Source organism: Manacus candei, unplaced genomic scaffold (genome assembly GCF_025592945.1).
Source record: "Manacus candei isolate 608988 ecotype Guabito, Panama unplaced genomic scaffold, ASM2559294v1 h1tg000042l, whole genome shotgun sequence".
NCBI classification, from domain to species: Eukaryota; Metazoa; Chordata; class Aves; order Passeriformes; family Pipridae; genus Manacus; species Manacus candei.
In genome coordinates, this window is record NW_026138090.1 from 976,103 (window position 1) to 988,715 (window position 12,613).

General features: G+C 42.7%; 1 protein-coding gene across 2 annotated transcripts in view; it reads right to left on the minus strand.

Annotated features, from left to right (window-relative positions):
- Window positions 1-12,613, minus strand: part of PRKCQ (protein kinase C theta) — a 59,406-nt gene that overhangs the window by 3,488 nt on the left and 43,305 nt on the right. For both annotated transcript variants that reach the window (XM_051795225.1, XM_051795224.1), the window contains 3 exons: window positions 9,310-9,401; window positions 6,253-6,315; window positions 2,562-2,700 (listed from right to left, as the gene is read on the minus strand). In XM_051795225.1, the coding sequence (XP_051651185.1) occupies window positions 2,562-2,700; window positions 6,253-6,315; window positions 9,310-9,401 (294 nt within the window). The remainder of the gene's footprint in view (window positions 1-2,561; window positions 2,701-6,252; window positions 6,316-9,309; window positions 9,402-12,613) is intronic.

Sequence of the window (12,613 nt, forward strand, 5' to 3'; positions counted from 1 at the left end):
TTTGTTTGTGCCTTTGTGTCTGCTATAAAGTGGAGGCCACATCCAGTGTGTGGGGGCCAGGAGGGTCAGCTGGAGTCACAACCTCCCCCAGGTCTCAAGGACCACCACCAAGTTCTCAGACTCCCTGGAGAAGCAAAATTATTCTCACCTGCCTTTAGGTATCTGTTATGGAGATACCTAGAGCTGAACCATTAGCTTCTTTTACAGCCAAGGAAGGGAATTATTCCAATTTTAGACATCCAGATAAATATCTACCCACTGTAAAATACAACGCCCTATTTGTCTCCTCTGGTTATCAAGAAGCTTAGAAAACTTGCTCATATATAGATGTTTACAATGCAAATATCTAAAGGGTCATGTGATGACTGCGATGTGGAGGATTATCAGGATTTTAGAGCTGTAGAGGGGAAAAGTTCATCTTAAAGCACAATCTTTAGTTTTTTCAATGGGATGCCTGATACTGTAGCTATGGGATAGGTATCAATGACAAGTCCTGGTGATGTCTTAATACCATTGAAAACAACTCTCCAGGTCAGTACAGGTGAAACTGCTGAGAGTTTAAAAATTATCATCTTATTGCCTAAAAATTATGTGTCTTATTGATTTATGCATGCAGTCTTTCTATGGTTATGGAGGGAAAACGGTGATTTAATTGATTTATACACTTGAGGTAGGAAGGGATGACTTGTTTCCTGGGATATTTGTCCTTCTACAACATTATAAAGTGCCATCTAGTGCTTCATTTTTAGATGAATTTCCTCACATTAGGTGAGAAATATCCCCCTCTGATGTACCTGTGGCATCTAACAAAGTAGGACTTTATTGTCAGAAGTATAAATCCAATCTGATGTACAGTGCTCATGACTAACACTTCTGTCTCCAAAGGAGAGGATGCAAAAAGGACAAAAAAGAGATCTGAATATATGATGTAACATATACAAAGGGTTTCACTCAAAACAAACAAACAAAAAAGGAATCAGCAAGACTCTCTAATATATTTCTTGTGAATCATTTACAACAAAATCATCCCAGTCTTTCCTTCTGAAAAGACATATTATTTTTGTAAGGTTTTACCTTCGAAAGGATAAAGTGTCTGGAAATTGAAATTAAATGTTTTGTGGAAATCAAAGAAAAGATTTATTATCTTGGAAATTATCTGGGAAAAAAAGAAATAAACCCAGCAATTTCATTTCTGGTGAAGTCTTTTTTTTTGTCAGATATTTTTTGAAATAAAAAAAATTGTTTGTCTACTAACCCAAAGCCTCCTTATTCACGTGGCTGTGGCCAAGGTGCTGGGGCTGTAACAAATTACAGTGGTAGCAGCTGCAGTAAAATACTGACAAAGAATCCAGCACTCCTGCCTCTGGCAGGAGAGATGATCCATAAACTCTAGAATTGCTTTCAACTCAGAGGTAAAATGTTTTTATATGCACTCGTTGAATCTCTAAAATAAACGATGGTGCAGAAACAAAACTCTGAGCTATTTTAGTTTTTCTCTTTTCTATAAAGCAAAACCACAGATAATGGATCAACACTTGGCTCTCTTTTTATTCTTTAGGATAGAAAAATAGCTCTTTTTTTCTTAAATAAAAGCATATTGAAGTGGAATAAAACCCAATTGCAGTTTGATTGCAGAGCACACTTACACCTGATCTTAGGCAATAGAAATCCAATTGATTTGAAGAGACCCTTGAGTTTCAGCAGTGGTGTAACCTAGGCCAGAATTGAGCCCTGGGTGCACAGTAGAGGATTAATGAATTATAGTAGAGTGAAAAAAAAAAGCACCAAAGGCCTTGAAAGCTATTTGGAAAGTACCAATATCCATCATGACAACAGTAAAATTACGAAATGGGATCTTGAAAGGCAAATAAATGGATTTCAGACCAATGTCAGATGTGGATGACTTGTAGGTTTTTCTCTGAGCTGAAAAATGTTTCTTTGGCCCCAATTTTGCCACCTAATTAGTCAAAGCCTCTCCACAGTAAGATCTATTATTGTGTGAAGTCACCTGGGTTAAGGGTACTTTCTCCTTTCTGGGGGGATCTAGTTCAAAATACTGAAATTAAAAAACAACAACAACAAACCAACACAAACCAAAACAAACTAAAAAAAACCCCAAACAAACAGAAACTGAAACTAAAACAACAACAAAAAGCCCAACCCAAGTTTCCATCTGGTTAAAAATGGAAAGAAATAAAGGAAAGGGCAAAATCAGCATTCCTCATGCTGTTTCTGTCCCTGAATTGCAGGACCTACATTTTGGAGCTTCTCCTGCCATGACCCAAACTGAATTTCTATTAACTATTCTGTTTCTTGAGTTAAGAAAAGCACCACTTGTTTTCCATCCCCATTTGCACAAAAAAAAATGAATTAACTGCAAAAATATTCGATTCCAGACAGGAACGTAGAGTCTGGGTAAAACAAATCCAGTTTCTAGCCTGGAACTGCTCAAACCCAGGTTATTTCTCTTTGCAGCCTCCACCACCGACCAACAGTCGTGTCCTAAGACATGTTACTCTGTCCCACAGCAGCCTGATGACCCCCCTGAACCCCACACCCACCTCAGGAGCAATATAGTCAGGAGTCCCACAGAAAGTGCTTGTTTTTGCATCTCCAAACATGTTCTCCTTGCACATCCCAAAGTCAGCAATTTTGATGTGTCCCTCATTGTCCAGGAGGACGTTGTCCAGCTTCAAATCTCTGCAGGAAAAGAGAAGGAAGACCCCCCTTTAAAGTGTTCCAGAGACACACAAGTCATTTTAGTTATTTTAGCCTACAAAGGAAGGCTGAGGGATGAATGAAAAGCTGCTCTCTTGGAGTTAAGGATCTCTTTTCTTAATTTCTCTTGTCCCAGCACTGATTTACTTGCTGGAAAAGACATAGAATCATGGAATCACAGGCTGGTTTGAGTTGGAAGGGACCTTAAAGATCATCTTGTTCCACTCCCCTGCCATGGGCAGGGACACCTTACACTAGATCAAGTTAGTCCAAGTACCATCCAGACTGGCCTCAAACATTTCAAGGGATCACATCACCCAAGACCCCTTCTAAAAGCTGCCTCCTTCAAGGATGCAAAATGGAAAAGCTAAGAAGGGCTTTGTGCCAACTGGTGCTCCTGCCCTAGCACAGCCTGGAAAAGGGGAGTAAGAAGTGACCAGATAATTCCCACTTTCTCCTTCCCTGGGAGTGTCAATATTCTCTCTGAAGCTACTACCAGATCTCCCTCCCAGTGTAGGCTCTACAAATGTTGGAAGAGACAAGGACACACAAGACCTGCATGGCTCACAGAGGGTCAGAATAACCACAGACATCAGTGGAACACCCACCACCTTTTCACTGCTGGGCTGCACCATCTGAACCCCAGGGGTTTACAAAGCCCTTCACACACATCTGCCAGGCTGTTGTCTGAGGTTCCAGGCTCTGAGCTCCTCTGGGAAGCAGAGTCCAGAGAGAGGAAGAAAACAGAAATGCACAGGAAGGAAATGAAAGCCAGTGAGCCGATGAATCATGACCACTGATGGAAAACAATGAGGTCCTCACATGAGAACAAACTCTGAAAGGAGAGAAAAGCTTGCAAAGAAGGAAAGAAAAAGACAGAAAGGAAGGAAGGCTGGCATGGCTTCTATGTTAATTTTTTTATATCTTACCTAAAAGTTTTGCTTTTCATTGAGGTAATGACCTGGGGAGATGTTTGGATCAGTGATGCTGCACTTAACGTGGGAGGTAGGTAGAGTTTGGGTCAGCTGGTCTATGAGCACATGCATTCCTGCACGTCCTGTCTTGTGCTATAATCACTGCTCCTTCTCAGGGCTCCCAAAGCACCCAGACACATTTACTTGTACTCATAACTTAGGATATAATTGTTCTTTTTCAACCTCTGCTAATTCACAGCCTACACGCATTTTGGCCAATAGGCCAAGTCGGGTGGGGCCTGATCTAGTGGGTGGCATCCCTGCCCATGGTGAGAAGGTTGGAATTAGATGATCTTTAAGGTCCCTTCCAACCCAAATCACTCTGTGATTCCATGATTTTCCACATCTCAGGCAAGAGTCCTAAGAGTGAGGTTGCTGTATGGCCACCCTCCTGATGACAACTGTTTTACAGTGTGGGGTTTTTTTCAGAAATGGCTTTGAATCCTTCAAAGAAGGTGATTTCTAATGCATGATGCTCTTGAGATGATTGCCTGCAACTGCAGGAAAGATGAGTGTTCAGCCTCCCTCTGTGCAGAGCTCCTTGTCTTGCTTTGTCCAGGTCCTAATCAGGATGGGGCACATCGAGGTGTTTACACACTAAATTGTTGTCATGGGGCAATTGTTTCTTGCTGCCAGAATATGGCCCAAGACAAAATGGGAGTCATCAATCAAAGAGAAATATAGAGACAAGCAAGACATTTGCCTTCCAAGTGGCAGACACTCATGTTGTCACAATTTCCAGCTGGAATGACTTATTTTAGTTACACCACTGAGATCAATCTCGGGCTGCCAGCACTGCTTTTATTTATCTGGTAGATCGAAGCAAAGCAAAAAACCCATCACCTACAGTTTGCTTTCATTATTTTGATGAGTCACAAACTCATTGGCTCCAGGGACTGGAGTTTCTGCCAAAAACACTTCAGCTCATTCATTAAAATTTAAGCCAACGTTTCCAAACGTGGGTGCATGAGACAGAACAGCTGGATTCATTATTCTTACAACATTACAAGTGATGTAGTTTCAAAAATGATTTCTGTTCACTTTCCTAAGTGCTTAGCTCTCTCTGACAGAGATACTGACGACTGTGAGTTCTCAACTGACCTTGTTGTCATTGTCTTCAGTGAAAGAAGGAAAAGGGAGTAGGACTCATTAAACCTTTTCTCACAAGGGTTGATTCTCAAAGCAATATTACAGTGACTCCTTGGAATGAGATATTTCTTCCTATCCCCATGCTCCCCAATGCCCAGATATCCCAAGTTTATCACATTTCCCAAGGTTCCAAACTCCGAACACCCCTCTCCTTTCAGGAGGAAACAGGTCCTAAACCCTGACACAGCACCAGTGTAGTGATTCTAAGTAAAAATGTGAACTATAAATCAAATTTGGGCATTGACACTCCTGCCATAAACTCACCATGTCCTGCAGATATTTCTTTAATCAGCTTTTCTGAGAAGACTGAGCAAGAACTACAGGCATGGCAAAGTGGTTTGGGCACTTTCGAAAAATTTTCCCTTCAGTCATCCAGAATAATAATTAGAGCCAGAAACCTGCTGAGACCCTAGAGATCATCTTAGATTAATGCCACTGGTATTGATCTCATGTTTATGCAACCACCATCACTGGTCAATAAAGACTATAAATGGCTCCCACGTGAGTACTAAAAAGAATCAAAGAGAGTGTTTTAAAGGGGGAATGGATTGCAAACAAGCCATTCACTTTTCAGCGTTTGTTCTGATGTTCACACTACATGACAAACATTGCAATATGCTCATTTTGGGTTCAGCAGACATCACTGTTGTGGTGAGCTTTCTTATTTGTTTGTGACAAGCTATTTGTTTCCTGCTTTTACTGAAGGCTGCAATGCAGTAACTGAATTTTGCCATGAAGATGAGCTCGACTAGAGCTCCCCAGAAATTCAGTTCCTCCTTTTGGCCATGGGAAATAAGACTGTGGCCTTATTTCTGGTAGAAATGGGCACTTCTTGTACACACTCTAACACAGGTTTGACAAACCCAAAAATGCCCACTCTTCTCTGCTTACTACAAGAAGAACTTGACAGCCAACTCACTCATGATGGTAGGTGAGATGAATCCCATGTCCCCGTGGAACTGTGCACAGCACACCTGCTAATGATCCAAAATTAAGATATATCACTGTTTCCCTGCTGTTGTTACTTGAGCTGAGCTTGTCACCACTGTCCCAGGGTAATCAGCACAACAGACATTTCAAAGTTCTCATGTCTGACTTGACCTTGTATACCTTGATATGTTGAAAGCTTAAACAGGGTGCCTATACTGGGTGATTGTTGTAAATGCATCCAAGGCCTTGTTTTAATGTTAACTGAAACAGGACTGGATTCTGAAAAAAGCCTCAAAAATGCTTTTTAACTCTACCTCTTCAAAATAGAGTGCCCAGATTCTGTAAAAGGGAAATCTGCATAGAAAAGCAATGCCAGTAAGTACATCCAAGAAACAGGATCTCTGTTGCCATTAGTGCTTGCAAGAAAAGCAGAAAAGGTTTAGCATATTAGCATATTATTTACATTACAGAGTAAAATTACCTGTATATTATGCCCTTGGAATGGAGGAACTGAAGCCCACAAATTATTTCAGCAGCATAAAACCTGAGTGAGAGAAGGTACAAGTTAGAACGGATTCTTCCCAAAAGTGTTTTCAGTTAGACCCAAAAAGAGGGAAATTTTGTCTCCACAAGAACCAAAATTTCATTAGCTTCCCAGAAGGTTTGGAGTGTCTCTAGAAGGTTTGGGGTGACTGTGTTTTACTGATGGATGATGTGAGATGCCCAAAAGCGTGCCACACAGCTAGCAGCCTAATTCCCACTGAAACCACTTTGGGTAATGGTAGGGATGTGGAGCCTACTTATCTTCAGGGATTTGGAAGCCACACTGCATGGCTAGATGCATTTTTCTCTAAGTAACTGATTCTGAGAATGGTTTCTTCAGGGCCAAAGAATGTCTCCAGGTCAGCCGTGGAGCAAAAAAGCCACGAGCTTCTACTGCCCACTCTGCCTCGCCTCAAAATACGATCCCTATAAGAAAGGCAGACGTGTCTGTACCTCTCCCTTATTTACATATTTAATCAACGAGTTACAGTGATCATAGAATAATAAAATGGTTTGGAAGGGACCTTAAAGACCATCTAGTTCCACCCCGTGCCATGGGCAGGGACACTTTCCACGAGACCAGGCTGCTCCAAGCCCCATCCAACCTGGCCTTGGACACTTCCAGGGATGGGGCAGCCACAGCTTCTCTGGGCAACCTGTGCCAGGGCTTCACCACCCCCACAGTAAAGAATGTTTTTCCTAATATCTGATCTAAACCTGCCCTCTTTCAGTTTAAAGGCATTCCTCCTTTTTTTATCCCTACATGCTGCACTGGAGTGCAAACTGCAAACTACAGTGAATGCCTCAGACCTCAGAAGAGCAGCTTTGATTTGCCACAGTGAGCAGCTGCTGCAAAAGCATTGGGACAGCAATGGGGCAGGCAGGTGGGCATCTGACAGAATCCTTGGCTTGTTAGGTTGCCCTCTTCCCTGCTCAGATTTATGACTTGCCTTTCATTGAGTCACAGAATGATTCAGGTTGGAAAAGACCTCTAAGATCATTGAGTCCAACCATTCCTCCAGCACTGCCAAGGCCACCACTAAACCATGTCCCCAAGTGCCACATCCTTGCGTTTTTTGAACACTTCCAGGGGTGGTGATTCCACCACTTCCCTGGGCAACCTGCTCCAGTGACTGACCACCCATTCAGTGAAGAATTTTTTCCTAATTTTGACAGCTTGTCCATTATATGAACTAGCAGCTTGCTGACCTTTCTCTGGAGTTTTTTTCTAATTTGAGGCCTTTGTTCTCCACACATTTTACCCAAAGGACATCACCATCACATCCTGCTGCAAAGAGGTAGCATCAGTGTGAAAAATGAAAATGCCCTCCCAGAAGGAAATGCAACTAGAGAATCATATTTCCCTCCAGTGTGGCACAGCTCTGCTTGCTCAGTCTTCAATGCATTGGTCCTTAATTCTGAATATTCAAATGTTTTTGAAAAAAAAAATCATCAAACATTTATTTAAATGACACTCTGGGTTTTTTTTTAATTAAATTATTACATAAAAATTAATCCCTATAGTGGTTTCAATATTGACTTTCAAAATACCTATTGTTTGCAGAAGGATTAAAAGCACATTTCATTTTTTCTAATTCTTCTATTTGCTTTAATCAAAGCTAAATAAATCTTTAATTCTCTGTTGGTATATTAATTTTTTGTTTAAATTTACCTTTTGTACTTCTGATAGGTTTTATCTCTTTCCCCCCACCCCCTTGAACTTTAAAGGGAAAAAGGGAAAATCCCATTACTTCTAACAAATAACAGCTTCACCTCTGATCACCGGACTGGGAACTTCAGCTTAAGCAGGACCTGCAGCTTGGCTACAGGTCACCCAGTGCTGTAAAGAACAAGATATTTGGTTCCATAGACAGCTGAAAATGCATTTCTTGGATTTATTTGATGGTGGTAAATCTGGAGCAGAGGTTGGGTCCACGATGTCATTATTGGGACCTCTGATTATGGGCTGAGCAAGAACTCAAAGAGTGCAACAGAGAGACCCCAGGGCTGCTGTAATTCACAGCAGACAGTTGTAGGTTGTTTTAACACGATCCTCATCCATAGAAAATGTAAGTTAAACCCTGAGATTAGCTCAGTTGGTTAGGGCATGGTGCTAATAACACCAAGATTTTGGGTTTGATCCCCATACAGGCCATTCACTTAAGAGTTGGACTCGATGGTCCTTGTGGGTCCTTCCAACCCAGGATATTCTGTGATTCTGATTCTGAAGATCTGAGGCAGGTTTGGGGCTGTTTATATACAGTGGACACACCTCCAGAGGTGAAGTCACAGCTGGACTGGCTGGTGCCTCTGAAGCCCTGATCTGAGTGAGGGACTGAAGCCTGGGAAGGGGACTAATCCATCAAGAAGGGCAGCCTAAAGGACAGCTGCCCTCCAGCTCAGCTCTTGGCTCTGAACAAACCTGTGTGGGACTGTGTGAGGACAGTGCAAAATACAGGAGCCAGGTCACAGGCTAGAAGGAGATTCCTGGTTTGCAGGCTAAAGATTAAGACTGTAGGCAGACACAAAGCTGATAAGGGTGTAGCAGCATCTGTAACACTTCCAGACAGAAAAACTTTCCTGGTTGACCAAGAGTGTAAAGTAAGTTCACATCTGACTAAAATCAACTGTGTGACTGGGCTCCAAAAGCCTTCTGTGGGAGGGGAAAGAGGACAGGGGGAGGAAGTGATTTGCTCCAAGTCCTTCACCGAGGAGGGCTGACAACTTGCATGTCTATTTTGTTCAGTTTGGAGAGAGCTGGGATAGAGAGTGATTCGGTTTCCAGCACAAGCATTATCCTCACTTTGCAGCTGGTTAAGGTGAAGAGAGGTCAAATGATTTGCCCAGTGTTTCCTCTGCAGGACAGAAGCAGAGCTGGGAATAAAATCAAGTTCCCAGGTGTCTGCTGCCTTTGCTTCTCTCACATGGGCAACCTGCAAGCCCAGAAGCAATAATAATAATAATAACAACAACATTAATAATAACAATATCTTACGTTGCTCTTGGAAGGTCAAACTTATGGCAACTCTGGATGTGGAACATAAGGTCTCCTCCATTGAGGTATTCCATCACAAAAAAGAGGTTTTCCTAGAGAATGAGACAAAATGAGAATAAATAAGGGTGGAGGAAAGGGCAAAGTAAAAGTATAAAAAAACCCTGAACAACAAACCCCTTAGAAAGCACTCAAAAAGAGGAAGGAAAAGATTACTGTGAAGGTTTTGGAAAGAAAGCAGTTTCTTTTTTAGATTCCTCATTTCTCCTCTTTGTTTCCTAAGCCCATACTCACTCTCTCTGCTCTGATTTGTATAAACACCATTAGCAAACATTGCAAATCCACTTAACAACCAGCTGATGCTGTTAATTTTTACCAGCAGACCTCCAGGCTCACTAGAAGGGGATGAGTAACTCTACAGTGCCTATATAACAGAAGGACAGATGGATAAGCTTCCTAGAGGGACTAGTAGAAGAGGCAAAAGTCAATACTAGGTCTCTTCTGGTCCCCATCCCAGAGCATTATCCCTCCAGTGGAGTGTTCTCAAGCTGTTGCCACCCGAATTCCTGCACATCTTCTGTGTAGGCACACGAGTCTGACTTTTTCAAGTTCTCAGAGAAATTGGCCAGATGCAGCAATTTGTTTTAAGCACATGCCTGAAAGCTGCTCTACTGAACAGGGCAAGATGTAACTTGCTGGTGGGAAGATTCATGAATTAGTCATATTTCTGGACACCCATTGAGTGCCTGCATGTCAGAGAAGTCTGGAAGAATGTCCAGTCTTTGTCTCCAGTTGAATGCAATCATCAGCTGCTTGACGAGGGCAGTGGAAAGCCCTCCTCCTCCTGCATAAAAATAATGGAATTGAATATTGGATAACGAACAGAACTGATCACCAAGGTTTCCTTTTCAATCCTGGATGTAGAATCATAGAGCCACAGAATGGTTTGGGTTGAAAGAGACCTCAAAGACCACTCAGTTCCAACCCCTTGCCATGAGCAGGGACACTTTCCACTAGACCAGGTTGCTCATGTACATGACACTGATCCTCTCACAGCTTCACCAGCCAAAACTTCACCACCCTGCAGAAGGTGGAAGCTGGTTGAGACTGATCCCTTCCATGCTGAATTGTTCCTATAAAGCAGGAGGGGCACCTTTTCCTGGAAGAAGAGTATCTGTGCACTGAGTTACACCCTCAGTCCAAACTTCTGTTTTTGTAATCTCACCTTTTGTGCATAAATGCAGGAATAAAATAAAATGGATGCAGTATTTTTATTTCTCAAAAGCCTCCCTCTGTTCCCTACACACCTGAAGTCAGTCATCTCTAGGCTGTGCTATAAAGTTTATGAATACCTTCCCTGTGTTGGCTATTGTCCCTCACATTTTTTCTGGGGTGGGGGGGAATAGAGTTCTTTTCACTTACATTTTTAACAGTTGAAGATTTTTATCCATAAGATCTAATATAAGTATCTCTGGCAGCCAGCCAAGAGCTGGCTATTTTAAAAAACCCCAACAGTGCTTGTTCCTTTCAAACAACAGCTGTCTGCTCAAATTTGTGAAATTTCTTTAACCAGATCCTTTTAATTACAGCACTCTTATTTAAATGGATGTCTCATTGGAAACCCCACCTGTCATCCAACAAGCACAAGGCCAGATTTGGCCTCCTGGGGAAAGAATACAAATTTTATCACTAAAACAAATGGGTGCAGGTTGTCAGTTTGAAGGTCTTGCATCTGTAGAGGGCTATGTATGTAAATCAGTTTAAGCAAGAAAAAGGGCCAAATGGAGATGGGTAATTTAGTGGAGAAATGCATAAATCTTGGAAACAATGTGAGCTCAGGAGCCCCTCAAGGAAAATACTTGAACAGATGCTCTTTGTGAAGGCACACAGGGAGGTGATGAGGTTTAGCCACCAACACACCAGCAGCCACATGTGTCACACTGGGACAGAACAAACCTGGGGTCCTTAAATGGGCCAGATTCAGCTTTAGTGGACTGGGAAGCAGAAAACCCTTGGGTTTCCCTGGAAAGTCCACTGATTTTGGCTACACCTTACCACGCATCTTTAAGTGCAAGTTGAAGCCCAAGTTTATTCAGCAGAGCAAGCAATCGTGCTGTTTGCTCATGGATTTGAGCAACCATCTGATGTACCTATTTAATTGAATCAGGGACTCTAACTTGAAACTGGGGACTTTGTCAGCACCCTTCTGCCAGCCAAGGAAAGAGGTTGCCCACCTCTCAGTTTAATTTACATCCAAATATATGAACTCTGCTGCTCAACTGCCTTAAGCTGTAAAGCTGCAGACACAAACTCAGGCATGATTAGCACTGCAGTCTGTGGCCTACCAGGTGCTGTAGAGTGGTATATAAACACTGTTGGAAAGAGAGATGGCATCACTCTGACTTTTTCGCTCTGGGGCTTGGATGTTCCCCTTGCTTCTTGCAAAGGGCAGTTGTCTGGAATGGGTCATGGAGAAAAACTGCTTGAGATCAGCCCTAAGTGTGTCATTATGAGTAGGAAGGTGTAATCAAGGAGGGCAAACTGCAACAAGTTATTGGAGTCAGCTTCCTAAGCCTGAGATCTACAGAGCCACAGAACACACTAAAAATGGGAAGTGGCAAGACCCATACTTGAAACCACTGAACACTCAACAGTGTTGCTCAACAGAGGTTAAAGGGTTAGAGTGGCACAGGGGACGTGTTTGCAGACAGGCTCCAACCCAAACTTCCTCTTGTCCCGGGAAAGCTGTCTGATGGCTCCTGCCTGCTACTGCCGGGCTCTGAAGTCTGTCAGCACCTGGGGCATGTCAGAGGGGGTTAAGTGGGTATTATGTAGTTGAAAATGCCCCTGCTCATTCTAGGGGGGTTGGATTAGATGACCTTTAAAGGTCCCTTCTAAACCAAACCATTCTATGCTTCCATGATTCTCACACATGGCAGCTGGGATGGCATGACTGGGATGCCAAACAAACAGGAATGTTGCTCCTCAGTGGTGAGACTTACAAAGCTCTGAAGGAGGCTTGGAAAGAGTTCCCTGCCTCTCTCCCTTGCAGACGTGTGATAGGTGACATCCTGACCATCTGTGGGAGCATCCCCAGGTAGCAAATTCTCAAGCCAAACTTATGGCCATGGTTCCAGACTCACACAGCAGAACGGAAAAAGTCTGGTCTCTCAGCAGAGCTTGGGACCATCTTTTACAACCACAGAGCTCGAGGAGGACTATAAGGGCACTTCCTGCATTCAGGGATGGATATTGTCCCAGGGTAGTCATAGAAACATAGAATCATAGAAATCCTGAGTACCATAAG